Genomic DNA, 17,408 nt, shown 5'->3' on the forward strand with positions numbered 1-17,408 from the left:
CCGAGGTGCCGAAGGCACGGACTAAAAAAACTGGTTTTAATTTTATGATTGTATATTTTTACATTCGTAGAAAGCTGGATATAATACGATGCTAGACATAGTTTTTACGTATGGATGAGAACCGGTTCCTATCCACCGGATTTGAATGAATACGAGAAAAAAATATCATCCATTGATTTTCTCTTTTTACTTGTCTTAACCACATCTGATAGTAAATATAAAAATCTAGATTCATACTCAGAAAATGCTAACAAGAAAACAATGGTTGAACAATCCGGCCTTATTATTGTTTTAAAGTGTACATATTTTGGTGAAATTGGTATTTTTTTTTTCATTTGTATAATGAGTTAGTTATAATTAGTCAAAATCTCTAGATAAAGATATAATTGGTTAAATTATATCTTGTAAAAATTCCTTCGCTTGTATAATCATTTAATATAAAAAAAGTCAGCAATAAATACTTGAATTCCTTAGGATAAAGCTAGCTTTTGGAAAATTATATCGTTGAAAAATTTCTTTGTTTTTATTATTGGAATAAATCTTTGTTTGTCAGATAATTTTGTCTAATTGATCATCTAGGGTTATACATCTATTTATCCAATACACATGTCATATATTAATAATCGATAGACCATGGCCATTTGTGATAGAAATTATTAGAAATTTTACAGGGATTAAGGAAACAATGACGGTTGAATTAATCTATGATCCTTTTCTTACACCAAATATTTATAAGCATAATTTTACTCAAAGTTGTAGATGGGTTAATTACATGGAGGGAGGGGACAAAGGCTGTTTATTAAGTCCCCAAAGTTTATAAAAATGTTTTCTTATTCGTTGGCTTCACAACTTTGGGGGCTTTTATTGAATTTTTATTGGTTGGTCCTTAAGTTGAGTGTTCAAACGTTTCAACCGCCAATTGAAATCAACATAGGGTTTACCAAAGTGTATTCCATTATTGGGGCTGCACATCATTTTATCTGCTATTGTCTTATCCCTTTGGATCCTTGGGCTAATTAGGTTATCGTCCAAAAGCCTACCCCTTTATCCCGTAAATTTGTACACTTTATATTTTCTCCCAATTAACCCCACTCCCATTTCTAGCAATGCATTTATATTGTACAAAATGTATAAAAACTCCAATTAATATCTCCTTAGTCAGGCTTGTTCATGACTTGGAAGTTGTGCAGCTACTCTATATACATTGGTATGTCTGTCTATCTGCAGAGAGAGAGAGATTGGACAATTGGATGTTAATACACTAGTCCCCAAAGTCTGACAATAACGTTTTCTTATTCATTGGCTTAACAAATTTAGGGACTTTTATTGAATTTTGATTGGTTGGTTTATCAAGATGAGTGTCCAAACGTTTCAACCACTAATTGTAATCCACAGAAGGGGTAATTTTGTGTATAAACATTGTAGATGTCCAACAATTTATCGTCCATTGTCTTATCTCTGGTCTCTGACAACAATAAAAGTGCTTCTATTTGAGATGGATGGTTGTATTTTGTGTGTAAATATTCTGTAACTCACGTCCTCCTTAACCGATGCCCCTAGAGGCTGCGAGCGAACTTACTAACTATGAACAAGTACTTAGCTAAATTTGATTCAGAAATATTTTTCTAAACACATTTTAATTTTAATTACAAAATATACATATGTATAAAAATTTAAACATTTTATACAGTGAAAACATACCTTTAACATATGTAGAGTTTCATGCTTTCGCAATCTTCAAAAAGATACAATTTTACAATTTTTATGAAACAAATTGAAGGATTTTTAAAAAAGTTTTCTCGTATTCATTCGAATCTGGTGAATAGGAACCGGTTCTCATCCATACGAAAAAACTATGTCTAGCATCGTATTATATCCAGTTTTCTACGAATATAGAAATGTACAATCATAAGATTAAAACCAGTTTTTTTAATCTTATAATTGTACATTCTATAACCGCAGAAAGCCGTTTATAATACGATACGAGAAATAACTATTAAGAGATTTTTGTAACATATTTATTAGCATTTTTGCAAATATTGCGGTGGGCTAATAATTTAACAACTTTTGTTTTCATTAATTTTCTGGGTCCCTTAAAAAGTGCTATGCTAAATATGGTGCAGCAGCAGACATATTTTTGTGAACAATTTTGTAGCGGCGAACCTACTTTTAAATTCACTTTGTCTATGGGCGAAATGTTTTTATTTTGCACTGCTGCTATTCTATACTTGCAACTGAATCTTTTGTGAAGATTTCATGTACCAATGAGCATTAAGTGTATAAGTTACTTGGTCCGTCGGTCTTCTTATACTTATCTTTTTAAAAGGTATCTAGAATCTAGATTGTGTATTAATTTTCGCATATACTCCCTCTTTCTTATGAAAATCGCACATCTGCTCATTAAATCAGACTGTCCGTTTGTTCATCCATTATTTTTATGTGCTACAAACTACATTTGTCATCCTTGTTTAATTCTGTTCAAATATTCATTTTTTGAACAACAAAAACACTGTACATACTGTTAGATCTCTGTAATCATTTCTTTTCAATAATATGATTCCTATCCCTTGAGAAGTATTATGCTAAAAATGCTGTAGATTATAACCTTTGAACACTTTTATTCTGTACAAAATTTCTGTACATTTTAAACTTGCCTAACAAATTTGCAATTTCGCGTAAATTGAAACGTGTCTGCTTGCTGATATATGTTGAAAGGCCATTGGGTATCGAACCACTTGATATTAGAGAAGCTAGAAATGGCAAGGATTAGTTGTTTCATATTGAAGTTTGAATCCTTGCAAATTATAAAGAACATTTTAAAACACTATTTTCTGATCAGACTAATAAATCTTATTGGTAAAAGGTTTTACATCTAGCTGATTTTTGTAGAGCTATGCTGATTATTAAGGGTCAACTTTCTATTGTAGAAAGTATGTTCCTAGCTTGGCTCTGAATCCTACTTATTTCTACTTGATTAAAGCCGGTTCTAAAAACCTATATTAAAGAATTTTCAATAAATCCTTACAATAAAGTAAAAGTATGTTTGTTTTTCTGTCTGTTTGTACCGAAGGATCTCGCTAACCACTGAACCAATCGGGTTCTCCTTTACAGGGTAGCTTCTCATAGGTCCCAGGAAGGTTTTTGTCAACGGGAGGGTACCACCATCCTCTGAAGAGAAATCGCCCCTATACAAAATTACCACCCCCCCCCCCCCACCAAGAAAAATATAAAAAATGAGGTTTGGAGGGGGGGAGGGGGTCGATATTTTATTTAGTGAAAAAATAAAGATCTTAGAATTAATCCTTGTTTTGTTGGACCAAAAATCTGGCCCCTAAGAGTCAACAAAACTGGGATTAGTCCTATATTGTTTTTCCTTTTTGAAATTGTTGATACTTACTTTTGTTATACATTGTATCAATTCAAAAGGAAAAGGCGGGTATGACACTTTTTAACCAAACTAAAAGTCAAAGGAACTCAACTAAAAAAAGAGTTAGAGCACTAAAATTTGACATGGAAGTTGTGCGCCAAATTAAACAATTTTAAATTATTTGAGAAAAACTTTTTTTTATAAAATTTCCCTTATTTTTTAACTTGAAACTTTTTTTTAAGTTGAGTTCTTTTGATTTTTAGTTTTAATTTGAAAAAAGTGTCACACACACCTCCTCCTTTTATTCAAAAAACTTCATTATCATATCTTCAGTGTTTGTGCCCAGTCCTGATATGTGACGGCTGGGAGGTTACAACTGTGGAAGGTTTGGGCAACAGGCATGATGGTTATCATCCTATTCAGGTAAGGTTTGACATACAGATGGAAAGGTATAGATAGATAGTTTTACAGACAGACAGACATGTGTAGATAGATAGTTCGACAGACGGATAGACAGGTGTAGATAGATAGTTTCACAGACAGGTACACAGGTATAGAATTGTAGTTTGACAGACAAATAAGACAGGTATAGAGAGATAGTTCGACAGACAGATAGACAGGTGTAGATAGATTGTTCGACAGACAGGTGTAGATAGATAGTTTGACAGACAGATAGACAGGTATAGATAAGATAGATCGACAGACAGGTAGAAAGGTATAGATAGATCTATCTGGCTGTTTATAGATATTTGTGATTGGTGACATTTAACAATTGTGCAGATGAGGGATAAGTAATATGATAAAATATAGAAGTAAGAGGATGGTTGTTTATCTAAAGCTTAAGATCTTGCTAACTGTTGGACCAACATGGTTTTCCTTTAAAGCGAAGCTGCAAATAGGTCTACGGTATGACATTTTTGGTGGAGGGTACCTCCATCCCTCCAAGGAACATCGTCCCTGTAAATATTATCCCACCCCCCTCTATTTATTATTTCTTTATTTATACTACTAAAATTGAAAGTTTGTTTATGGTCGACACACCACCCATACTTCCCCCCCCCCCCCTCCCCCAAATAGATTGTTAGATGACAAATATACCGACTAAAATGCCTTCAAACAAATGTTGAAAAAATGCATCATAATATTTTTAAACTTTAATTTAGTCCAAGTTGGCAGAGGAGGGTGGTACTCAGTGTGGTTATTGTTCTCCAGGTATAACTTATATAAGGGAAACATAGAATAAACAGCAAAAATAAATCAAATAACTCTCAGTTCTTTATTTTACAACATTAATTCTTATAATTCATTTCAATAAACATTAAAAGTAAATAGTTATGCAAGGCTCATTAGATATCAAGTCTACATCATATCATTTTTTAAAGAAGTTCAAGAGAAATATGAAGAGCTTAATAGTGTAATATTAAGTACTATTGTATTATCAGCTACATAACATGAAACACACTCCAAATTTCCAGGTATGGTTATGCAGCTGTACAGTTGGCTCCAGGAACATCCAAATGCCACCAAGATGGAGATTGATAACATCCTAGATGGTAATATTTGCAGGTATAGTGCTTCAATGATCATTGCTTTTGAAAATTTGTGCTAGTGGTGAAACATACAACAATATGAGGAGTTTCTTTTTAGGTTAATTATTCTCTAATGCCAAACATGATGGGGGGATTTACCCAGCCAATGATAATGTACCATTGCGTAATTGATTCAGTTATCCTATAAATTGATATATCTCTGCTTTATGTAGTTGCTAGTTAGTTCTAAACATAAGTATATGTTATTAGATGCACAGGATACAGACCTATCCTGGAGGCCTTCAAGAGTTTTGCTGCTGACAACTCTGACTTTGAGATTCCAGACATTGAGGAGCTGAAGTTGTGCAAGAAATCTGGTATGCCTTGCAGTGGAACATGTGCTGAGAAATCTTCATGTGGTGGTGGTAAGAGTGTTGGAGAGTTCTTGTGGTATTCCCCAACAACTATTACTGAGTTAGCTTCTGTTCTGCAAGGTCTGGATGCTGGTGTCAAATACAAGTAAGATTGTGTTGAAATTTCATGTGAATTCTAAACTACAATAAAATTCTTAAATTAAAACTGAAATTGGATTTATATTAAGTTGCATTTTATGATGTAGGTTTATCTCTGGTAATTTGGCTACTGGTGTTTACAAGGTAAAATTAGTCATGAAAAAATATAATAGATTTTAAATATTTATTGCACATTGAACATTTAACTTTATTTACAGAATGATGGGCCATATGATGCTTTTGTCAATCTAAACAAATGTGCTGAGCTAACAACAATTGATATTGTAGCTGATGATGTCACCTTTGGCGCCAATGTTAAGATAACAGATGCTATCAATGCTATGGAGACTACTGATAATGAAGTGTGGAGAGGTGTTGCTCATCATATGAGGCAAATTGCCAGTTATGGTGTAAGAAACCAGGGATCACTGGCAGGAAACTTGATGATGAAGCATTATCATAATGACTTTCCTTCTGATGTTTTCCTGTCTCTTGAGACAGCTGGAGCTCAACTTGAAATCATGGATCACTTAGGTGTAATGGAAACAGTGCCTCTCAACACTCTGCCAACAATGAACATGGATAGAAAACTGATTGTCAGAATTAAGATTACTCTTCAGGCAATGAAAGATCAAAAAGGCAATAGAAAGAGAGAGATTTCTCATCTCTGGATGTCAAGAAATAGCTTCATGAAAACAGCTGATGTTGGAGAATGGGTGTATAGATCTTTCAAGATTATGCCCAGGAGTTCCAATGCTCATGCCTATGTTAATGCTGGCTTCCTTGCATTTGTAGACAAACCAAACAGCAAACTGCTAAACCGACCAAGAATTGTGTTTGGTGGAATATCATCAACATTCATCCATGCATCAGCTACTGAAAGCTTCTTGGAGGGTAGAGAATTAACTCAAGATATATTCCTTGAGGCCCTGGGAATCCTTGCTGAAGAGTTGATTCTGGATGAAGAACCAGGACTTGCTAGTCCTGTTTATAGAAAACAACTTGCTTTGAGTCTCTTTTATAAGGTAATAAAATATCATATAAACACTCACATTCAAATTCAGTTTTTAAAAAATGAAATTTTAAATAAATTGGGGAATTTTTTTCTAGGGGCAATTTCTCTTCGGATCATAGGGCTACCCTCCCCCAAAAGAGTTTTAAACTTCAGAACCTATATGAAGCTGAATTGTAGAAGAGAACCAGTTCAGTGGTCACTAAGATCCTTCAGGACAGACACAGATCCTGTTACTTCTTTGTAAGGATAATTCTAAGTTATATTGTTTTAGTTCTGGCTTTACATGCTTGGTGATAAGTGCACTGAAGATGTCAGGTCTGGTGCCTATGAATTGGACAGAGGAGTAACCAGTGGTCAACAAGACTTCGAAACTGATGAGGCTCAGTGGCCTATCAGCAAACCAGTTGAGAAGTATGAAGCTAAGATTCAGACTGCTGGCGAAGCTGAGTTTGTCAATGACATTCCATCAGTGAAGGGAGAGCTGAATGCTGCTTTTGTTCTGTCCACTGTTGCTAACTGTGACATTGTCGGTGTAGATACAACTGAAGCATTGGTAAATATATCTTTGATAACATTTTTGTAATAATAATTCAAATTATGTTCTTGTAGCTAAATATTTTCTTTTTTCAGGCAATGAGTGGTGTTATTGCATATGTAGATGCATCTGACATCCCTGGTCAGAACAGCTGGAAGTTTGCCAGTATCATTGCTGCATCCGTTCAGCCTGAACCTGTATTTGCTGCTGGCAGAAGTGAGTATGCTGGACAAGCTATTGGCCTTATAGTTGCTGAAACAAGAGATATTGCCATTGCAGCTGCCAAGTTAGTCAAAGTTACTTATGATAACTTTGGCCCAGTTGTTACTGATATTGAAGAAGCAATAAAAGATCCATCCTATGTGTTTGATGCTTCTATGGGATTCCCCATGCAGTATGGTGATGTAACTACTGCTCTGCAGAATGCAGCTGTTGTTGTGTCAGGAAGATTTAAGATGGGGGCTCAGTACCACTTCTACATGGAGACCCATGTCTGTATTGCCAAGCCTACTGATGACGGTCTAGAGCTTGAACTTCCTACCCAGGACATGGCAACTGTGTCTGATGTGGTGTCCAAGGTTTTGAATGTTTCTTCCAACAGGTAGTGTATTTTCTTTTATTTTGCGTTTGGTTTTTTTTTGTGCTGTACAGAGAAAGTGGGCAAAACGATTCTTTAAAATGTCAGATTATTTTATTTCTTTTCAACAATGATATTTCTTAATATTAAATTTTCTTTCATAATCCTAACCTATGACTTATGTTTGATTGTTTAGCATCAACATCCAAGTAAAAAGGCTAGGAGGAGCCTATGGTGGCAAGATTGAGCTGCCAACAGCTGTTGCATCAGCTGTCAGTGTGGCTGCCACCAAGCTAAGACAGCCAGTGAGACTCTGGGTCAATATGGAGGATACTATGTGCATGTTTGGAAAGAGAACTCCTTATCTCTTCGATTATCAGGTATTTTGAATGACCACGTGACTTTTGTTGTTAAGTTTAATTGGTTCTTATGTTACTGACAACCATGCCTAGACTATACGACCTTTCTCAGTATGTCCTAAATTTGCAAGGTATGAAAGAAGTCCTATACCCATACTGTAATTTCATTAATGAAGGTATCTTTAGGTATAATACATTCAACGATACATTGATATACATTCCAAATGATGAAAAAATAATATTATCCCTTCCTTAGATTAAAATTATTAGTTGAAAAGCTTTGACACTACTTTTTCGGAACTAGCCAAATAAGTTTTTATTAAACTTTAGGTAACAATGCAATTTACAGCCAAATGTCCCCCCCCCCCCCTTCTTGCATTTGTTTGACTGCATAGCTAAAGATGGGCCTAGATTCAAAACTTCACTAAACTAAAAATATGTTTTAGATTGGTTTTGATGCGAGCAAGAAGATTGTTGGCGTAAAGAGTGACATGTACTGCGACGGGGGCTGGAGTCCCAACGGAGTGGACGCATTCTTTGCCCAGTTCTTTGGACAGAGCTGCTACCACATTCCCAACCTTAAGTTTGGACCTTTTGGAGTTAAGACCCATACTCAAGCCACCACGGCTACAAGGGCTCCAGGTATAAAATAATGTGTGTTTATGTATAGAAAAAATAATTTGATTTTACAAAACTTATCTGTTTTTTTTTCTTCATCTGATTTTCAAATTTTTGACGCTAATACTAAACTCTGTTTTAATTTTAGAGACTAATGCTATAATTAAGATATTGTTTTACAGGATTCTATATTGATACTAATTTTCTGATAGCATACAATTAAATGCTGAACTAAGCATATCTTATTTGAAAGCATATTGGTAATTAATAACCCCTGACCACAGTTTAACATATTTAAGGAAGGTTTTTAGATTGGCTTAAGGCAGGTTTTGTGTATTTTATATCTTAATTGAGGATACCCTTAAATAATTGTTGTACACCCACTATTTGTCGAATTATACTAAAGACATTGTATGCTTGAAAGTACAAATTTGACAAGTGAAGCAGCTTATAGTGTCTAATAAAAAATGACGTCATACAATTCGAATGATCAATGATATGCTAGTATACATTTTACCATTGGTCAATTACAATGTATACTGGCCTATCATTGGTCATATTTATTGTATGACTGATTTTTTTATTAGGCACCATAAACTTGACAAGTGCTCCCATAAATAGGTATGGTGAATGGTCATGCAATGCTGGAATATATGCTACAACACGCTGCTCAGGAGATGGCTGTAGATCCTCTCGAGCTCAGATCCAACAATCTAATGTTTGAAGGAACTTTTAAGTTTATTTCATATATATAACAAGTGGCTTCGCCCCTAGCATCTAGTTGCTTTGCCCCAAGAGGTATAATTACATCTTTTATTACCTACCCAGCCAAAAATAATGCGAATGGATCGCAAATATTCGCGAATAAATGGTGAATTCGCAAAATTCGTAAAAATAAAACATGAAAAGAGTAGAATCCGATCGGTTCAGTGGTTACCGAGATCTCAAGGGACAGACAGACATTAAGCTACTTTGTATTATAGATTACAGGGATCTAAAGGGATAAGACAATGACAAATATATTAAATATGTTGATGTACATCCCAAATGATGATACATAGAATTACCCCTGCTGTAGATCAAAATTAGTGATTGAACCGATTGAACGCTCAACCTAACGAACCAACCAATCAATTTTAACAAAGTCCCCAAAGTTGTTAGGCCAACGAATAATAATACTTATTATAAAACTTTGGGGACTAGGGTAATAAACAGACCGTTGTCCCCTCTCTTTGATATAGTTAATTATTATCTTCAAACCAAAGAAATTGCTAGAACGCTATGTCATATGAGAATCTGATTTTTAGAGACAAAATATATTTCCAGTGTGGCTTCAAAATGGATTGATATCCGCTGAATTAGAACCAGTTCTCAGCCATACTAAAAGATCATGTATAGAATCGTATTAACCTACAAGTTTCCACAAATATTTTAATAAAAGTTTCTGTGTAAGTTTTAAGAAAAGTATCATGTTAAAAACAAAATTTAAATTTCATTGTACCTATATAATTATAGAACATAATAGAGTATCAAGTGTGTTTTAAGTATATACAAGAATAAAAACATCCATAAAAGTGAAGCTCAGTAATTAACAAAGCCATAAAAACAAGCTGTATCAACGTTTTGGCTATGAATCTGTTAATTAGTATACAATAGCGTATATGCCCCTAGAGGCTTCTAGAAACATTAAAGGTAGGGTAGGCAGTGAAGTCGACCCCATACTTTTCAGTTATAGTTTTTAAAAGTAAAAGGACAAACAACCTAAGCAAAGAAAAGCTGTTCTTTTAAAACTTACAGCCTATTCAAAGCAAAAATTCATACTTTGAAAACAAATATTGTTAAGACTATTGTGATAACATCCACAATGGCGAATCACAATTTTACATTTTCCAGTTTTTAAACGGCTTTTTAAACAGACGATTGTAAAGTGTGAGCAGCCAAGAAAATATCATTCTACATATAGTTTGTAATTTAATATCCCCCAAAATAAATATATAGACAGACAGATGGACAAAAAGATTAATAAGATTTACATAAAAGGAATCTTCTAAATAAATCTAACTGTCTATCTTAAATGACAGCAAAGAAAATCAAATCTTATAATATACAGTAGAAAGATTTTTGTCTGTGTGATAAGATCTCGCAAACCACTTAACTGATTAAGTTTTCGATTTTAGGTAAGCTTCAAATAGGTCCCATGTTGGTTTTAGGCTATTGTCTCATATAAAGTATTGGAATGGTTTTATGCTATTTTCTGTCTCCTCTCACTTCCTTGAATGCAGAGCCCCTAAATGCTAGGAGCGCAGCCGCTAATTAAGTCTATAAAGGAGCTTCCATATTTAAAAACATTATTTTTTATTGGCATTTAAAAGAATACAGGAATTGAACATAAAAAATTTTCACAGGTGTTTTAAAACAATGAATATTTTCTTCTGAAGAACTATGAATCAATGAGAATTGTATTTGAACATGCAATTTCTGTATGCTTTAATTTTGTTAAACAAAGAAAATACACATACACATACTTTACTATTTGTCGTATGACCAAAATTTTGTAGTCAAAATTTCTGTCCTTTATCTAGAAATGATGTTTTTTTCTAATAAAACAATGGTCGAAAAATTGATATGTTGCCTCTTCTTTTGTTACTAATTATTGATTAAAAAGATTGGACTATGCTTTTCTGTTATCTAACCAATAAAGGTCCAGTAAAACTATTCAAACTTTTTAAACCAACCAATTAAACTTTTGGCACCACAGTATTTTACAGTCAAAGGCTTCTCCTTTCCTAAGGTAAGAGTCAATGGACTTGAAATAACATTGCGTTGGCTTTTTGACTGAACTGGGTTATAAAATTATTTACAAAATGATGTTAAAAAGTAAACCTTAGATAATAAATTTGGGAGAAAATGCGGAAAATTTGATTTATACAAAATTAAATGACAATAAACTTGAAACTGGCCAGGATCCCCAATCATGCCCGTCCCAGAAGTATTGGAGGAGCCTAATCCAATTGCTGATATGATTGAGAAGGTTAAACAGAATGGAGACTATGCGTCCAGAGTTCAGGAGATCCAGACTTTCAACCAGGTTAAGATCAGTTATAGCAGCTGAGTTACTCAGTAATTTTAAAAAAGTAACAGTCTGTAACTTTTCATAGGAAACAATATGCAAGAAACACAAGTTCCTTAAATTCAAAAAGATATTTTTTTTTGTAAGATTCCCCATGCCATTTAGGATCTATTTCTGTTGTAACAGACTCCATAAATTTCAATCTAAAAAGTTAAGAACCTTTCTTAACATAATTTGGTAATAATTATTTTATAGACCCTTTTCATTGTGGTGTATCCTTAATTTTACCAGGTCATTTGTTCTTTAACTTACTTTGTCTGTCTTACTCTTAATTTAAAAAGTTTATTTCTATCTGTTCATATAAAGATGTTGCCTTCCTCCTTTCGGGGACAACAAAACTGGTTTTAAGCTTATATTATTTTATTCTGATAACCATGGAAAGCTGTTACGATGCGATACATAACTATTATTAAAGGTCACAAGTAATTCAAATAACCATGGCTATAATTTAACTTTTAGAACAACAAATGGAAGAAGAGAGGAATGTCTCTGGTGCCCATGAGATTTGGACACACTGTCAAAGGGATGCAAAGCTTTTGATTTATATTTGTTACTAAAGTTTACATGCTTACAGGCCTCTAGGTGCATTTGATATTGGAAAGTGGGAAGGGTGATGAATTTTACTCAATATTATTTTCTTGGGAGGGTTGTGATACCACTCATCAAATAGTAATAAACCTTCCCAGGACATATGAGAAGATACATTGTAAAGAAAAACCATATCAGTTCAGCGGTTAGCGAGATCAAACAGACAGACACAGATTCTGTTAACTTTATATGAGGTTATGGTTGTAAAATCTTGTGTGAAAGAATGAGAATTACTAGACAAAAAAATTTACAATTGTAATTATAAAACTTTGCATCATTACAGGATTTGGTATCAAGTATCACTGTCTCATCTCTGTGTTTGCTGGAGATGGAACAATTTCTGTCACTCATTCTGGTATTGAGATGGGCCAGGGTCTCAATACTAAGGTATTAGGAAGTTTATTTCTTGGTCATTAAGTACAGCAGAGTTTGACTACAAAAGAACCTTTATCTTTAACTCATATCTGGTATTGGGATGAGATAGAGTATGGTAATTATTCCAATAAAGAAGGAACTATACCTGTCATTCATTCTGTTATTAAGACAGGTCAGGATCTTAACACTAAGGTAAGAAGTTCATTTCATCATACTTGACCTAAGTAAGTGTGTAAGGTAGTTGTTCTACTAGAGATGGAACAATTTATGTTACTCATTCTGGTATTGAGATGGGTGAGGTTGTCAATACTAAAGTAGGAAGTTTATTTCTACATACTTGACCTGAGAAAAGTTTTTTTTTTATTTTCATGTCTGTTTAGACATGAAAATAATTGGCCTTTTTGAAATTTATTTTAAATGATATATCATCTTAAGTTTTGGAATATAGATACCTAGACCATTGGCTATAATGTCATAAGCAGTATTTCTATAATCAATTATCATTCAATTTAATTTATTATATTTTTAAATGAAACTGTTGTTCAGATTTCTTAATAATGTTTAATATTATATGCAGTTTGTTTGACTGTCCTTCTGATTAATTATTCTTCGCTTTTATGGATAATGTCATCCTTATTTATCATGATCTTTTTACTCATTTGTCATAGTTCCAAGCACACAACTTTCTACTACTATAGTATGCATAACAATATCATTAAATTTTATTGAATGCCACATAGCTTTACTAAACACTCCTCATATAATTGAAGAGTCCTTAGCATGAAAAACATTTTTATTTAAATTGTACCAAGTAGCTTTCATATTATACAAAATGATTATTGATATTTCGGGAACATTCTAATATAAATAATAGTAAATTTAATTTTAATTGAGTTTTAGCTAAAAAATAACTTTTATAACTAACTTAGATAGTTATAATTAGTTATAGCTAAGACTTAATTTATTTTGTATACTATATAAAAATAACTAGTGGCTACGTCCCTAGACGCCTCTAGTGGCACTTTAAATGTTTGGTGTTAAAAAAAATAATAAGATACCTTGTAATGTTGCGATGGAGTATTAAATTACTACGATACTTTGCAATGTTACGTAGGAGTCTCTATTTGAGGAAAAAAATCGATTTATTGTGATTTCTCTTGGGAGGGCGGTGGTACCCTCCCCCAAAATAGTTATAAAGCTTCCCGGGACCTATGAGAAACTACCCTGTTAAGGAGAACCCGATCGGTTCAGCGGTTAGCAAGATCCTTCGGTACAAACACACAGACACACAAACAAACAAACAGACAGACATCCTTTTACTTCAGTATAAGGATTACCCTTCAAAAACATAATATGTATAATTATTTTAATATTATTCTGCTCTTTTGCTATGAAAAAATGCATCTGAAGAAAGTAAACATGCTCGAACTAATTTTTAATCTCTTAATAAATATGTAAAATTCATATTTTGTTTCTGAGTTAACTGCTTATACGAACAACATATGATAGCAGAAACTCAAACTTTTGCCATATAATAAACTTAACAATATATACCACCCTATATATTGGGAGAAAATTTTTCACACTAAATTATTATTCTATTCCCAGGTCCAACAAGTTATCGCCAGTGAGCTTGGAGTTGATATCAACATAATCAAGATCAAGAACGCCATGAATGTTGTCAGCCCCAACGCTACCGTCACCGGTGGCAGCTTTGGCTCGGAGCTCAACTGTGCTGTAAGTAGTTTGTTTAGTAGCGAAGTTACTCTATAATTCACTTTTTCTGCCAGTCAGTTCTTTTCCGCTATGGGGGGAAATGGGATTTACTCAGCTGCTATAAAAGCTTAACTTCTGCTTTTTCTTATCAACATTCGCATTATCATAATGCATTTTGTGTATATATAACATCTATAGCTGTCTAACTGCTTTGAAGCAGCGTTTTATCCGATTTAATTTTTTACTGATTTCCACATAATACTAAAATAGTAAATGCAATTTTATTAATTTGAAAATCTTCTTCAGTGAGTCAAAAAAATACACTTCATATTTTAGTTTGACACTTTTTACAATACAATATCTTTACTTTCTCCTAGTGCTTTTTTTTTTATAAAAGTTATTATTTTTTTGTGATTTCTAACAAGGAAAAATTAGTTCATAGGATGCAATTATTTGTTAAAGTGTTCTTATCTTCCATTTTTTATCCCTAATGGTATATCTAATATTATGGATAATTGTATTAAGTTTAACTCATTTGAAAATTGTTAAAGGGTAAAGGTAAATTTTAGAAACATTACCCTTCTACTTACTAAAAGAATAAAATTCAGGGATTAGACAATAGACTTTAAATAATCTACATTTCCTATGATATAAATAGGAATTATTAGTGGAAAAGTTTATACACAAGTTTTGAACCAACCATTCAAAATTCAAAGTTTTTGGGCCAAAGAATAAGATGGCTCAAATTTGTAAACTTTTGGTACAAGTGTAAATGTTTTTTTTTAAATTAAAAATCAAGAGTAGCTACACTTAAATAGAAATCTTTGCTTAAAATTGCAAGTCATTTAACTATTTGTACTATATGGGCCGGATATAAAGGAACAAGGATGGCAACATTTATAAGTAGCGAAGCACAAAAAATAATAGATGGGAATACGGACAAGGAGATTTAAGGAGAATTTGTTAAAATCAAGATTTATGAAACCTTTCTTAAATATTTTTTTTATTTTCTAACATTTATATTTTGTAGCATCACTGACAGACTAACAGACAAAGTGAAATATGTAGGGGATGGATTGGTATGTGGAACAGAAAAAAATCAGTCCTTCTACATTTCTGATCACAGAGCTTTCTATATGCTAGGAGCACTGCTCTTATTTTCTTTATACATACAGACAAAAAAATTAAACAGTATCTACGCTTTTAAAATATGGCACACCAACACACACACACACACACTTACACACACTCACACAAACACATATCCAAAATATCCAAGTCATTATTTTCAAAGTTTATGTGTACACTTGCTCTCGCTTTCTATGATTAATACTAGTTGCTGTACCCCTAGATTCTAAACTAGGGCTCATGGAGGTCAGGAAAATATCTCTAAATCCAGGGAGGGAGGGGACATTGGGCTGGTTATTACACTAGTCCCCAAAGTTTTATGATAACATTTTCTTTTTCGTTGGCCTAACAACTTTGGGGACTTTCAATGAACTTTGATTGATTGATTCATTGAGTTAAGTGTCCAAACATTTAAACCACTAATTTTAATCTACATACGGGATAATTTTGAATATCATCATCGGGAATGTTTATCAATTTATCGGCCATTGTCTTATCCCTTTAGATCCCTACTCCAAAGAAGATGAATAAAGTCCCTCCACAGATTATGACGTCATACGATAAAATAACCAATTAGAGGCCAGCATAAATTTTACCATTATGTTTATCAATTACAGTGTATACTGGCCTCTCATTGGCTATTCTATCGTATGACGTCATAATCTGTGGAGGAACTTTAATCATTTTCTACTCCAAACTACTCCAAGATATTTAAATAAAGCTTAACTGAAAAAGTAAAATCAATTTGGACCAGTAATATACCAAAACTTTCGCGCCAGACAAAAAAAATACTTTATATTACTGGCATACTAGAAGCTGAGCCCCTTTACATCTAGCGGGTATTACATTCCTAGGGGTAGGGAGAGGGTAAAAAATAGGCTAAACCCATCCCAAGGCTTAAAACTACAAAGTAATAACCTATAACCATCCAGGGACTAATCAAACACTTCTTCAAAAATTAATATTTATATATATAACTATTTTGTGATTTTCTATCATTTTTTAAAATTATCTTTATTATTTTCTCCCTTTTTATGACCACTGAACATCTGCTCCATCAAAATGACGTTCCCAACTTTCAGTTCATCTATTATTTTGTGGGCTACTTATGGATGTTGTCATCCTTGTTAGTTTTATAAATACTCTTGTGGTTTACTATTTTCATATTTTGCGGTAATACAAACCCTAATCATCATATACAAAAATTTAGAAAAATGTTCAAAAAAAATTTTAAAACTTAAAATTTAATTGGGATTCTGGTTATAATTTTATATCTAAAACAAAGGGAGGAGTAGGATGCGATATAAATCCGTACAGGTGTGAGTTTTAAGGCTTAAACATGATTTTTTATTGTTCTACTACAGTTTTTAACTTAAAACTCGCAACCTTTACGGATTTTAAGCGCAACCTACTCCTCCCTTTATTGAAGACAGTCCTATAATCTTAACATACAAAGTCTAAAAAAATACAAAAATAAGTAAATGGCGATTCCTATGACGACTAGGTACAAAAATAAAAGCGAAGCATCTTCATAATCATATCATTATCATATCATAATCATTTTACAGCATTATGTATTTGATCAATTTTGCAACAACATATAAAATTTTGCATCTAAAATACATCTAAAATAATATATTGAGTTTCTTGAATTGCTGATACCAAAAATATTTAAGTTCTTTTGTCTTTCTGTCGGATTATAAAGCTTCGCTTTAATGTATGTTGTTATAATTGTTAAAGTTTAATATCCATGCCACTATCAAGCATGACAAAGATATTTTTAGAATGACTAAGCAATTTTAACTGTACTATATGACATATGTGCTATATATGTGCGTATTATTAATTTATGGCATGCTTGAATAATAGACATAATATATCTAGATAGTCTATCTGACCTTATTTTTCGTAAAACTTAAAAAGGAATTTTCACAGACAAAAACCTCTGTTTACATTTTG

The 17,408-nt window shown here is 32.9% G+C and overlaps 1 protein-coding gene across 2 annotated transcripts in view; it reads left to right on the forward strand.

Annotated features, from left to right (window-relative positions):
* The window catches only part of LOC145326985 (uncharacterized), a 97,519-nt gene that overhangs the window by 36,683 nt on the left and 43,428 nt on the right, over positions 1-17,408 (forward strand). For both annotated transcript variants that reach the window (XM_080170457.1, XM_080170458.1), the window contains exons 6-20: positions 3,701-3,790; positions 4,531-4,579; positions 4,843-4,933; positions 5,167-5,415; positions 5,516-5,552; positions 5,627-6,433; positions 6,695-6,976; positions 7,054-7,559; positions 7,732-7,915; positions 8,341-8,536; positions 9,134-9,236; positions 11,474-11,600; positions 12,102-12,163; positions 12,512-12,617; positions 14,214-14,342. In XM_080170457.1, coding sequence (XP_080026583.1) covers positions 3,701-3,790; positions 4,531-4,579; positions 4,843-4,933; positions 5,167-5,415; positions 5,516-5,552; positions 5,627-6,433; positions 6,695-6,976; positions 7,054-7,559; positions 7,732-7,915; positions 8,341-8,536; positions 9,134-9,236; positions 11,474-11,600; positions 12,102-12,163; positions 12,512-12,617; positions 14,214-14,342 — 3,018 coding nt within the window. The remainder of the gene's footprint in view (positions 1-3,700; positions 3,791-4,530; positions 4,580-4,842; positions 4,934-5,166; positions 5,416-5,515; positions 5,553-5,626; positions 6,434-6,694; positions 6,977-7,053; positions 7,560-7,731; positions 7,916-8,340; positions 8,537-9,133; positions 9,237-11,473; positions 11,601-12,101; positions 12,164-12,511; positions 12,618-14,213; positions 14,343-17,408) is intronic.

Source organism: Acartia tonsa, chromosome 8 (assembly GCF_053477335.1).
Source record: "Acartia tonsa isolate MP-2025a chromosome 8, ASM5347733v1, whole genome shotgun sequence".
NCBI classification, from domain to species: Eukaryota; Metazoa; Arthropoda; class Copepoda; order Calanoida; family Acartiidae; genus Acartia; species Acartia tonsa.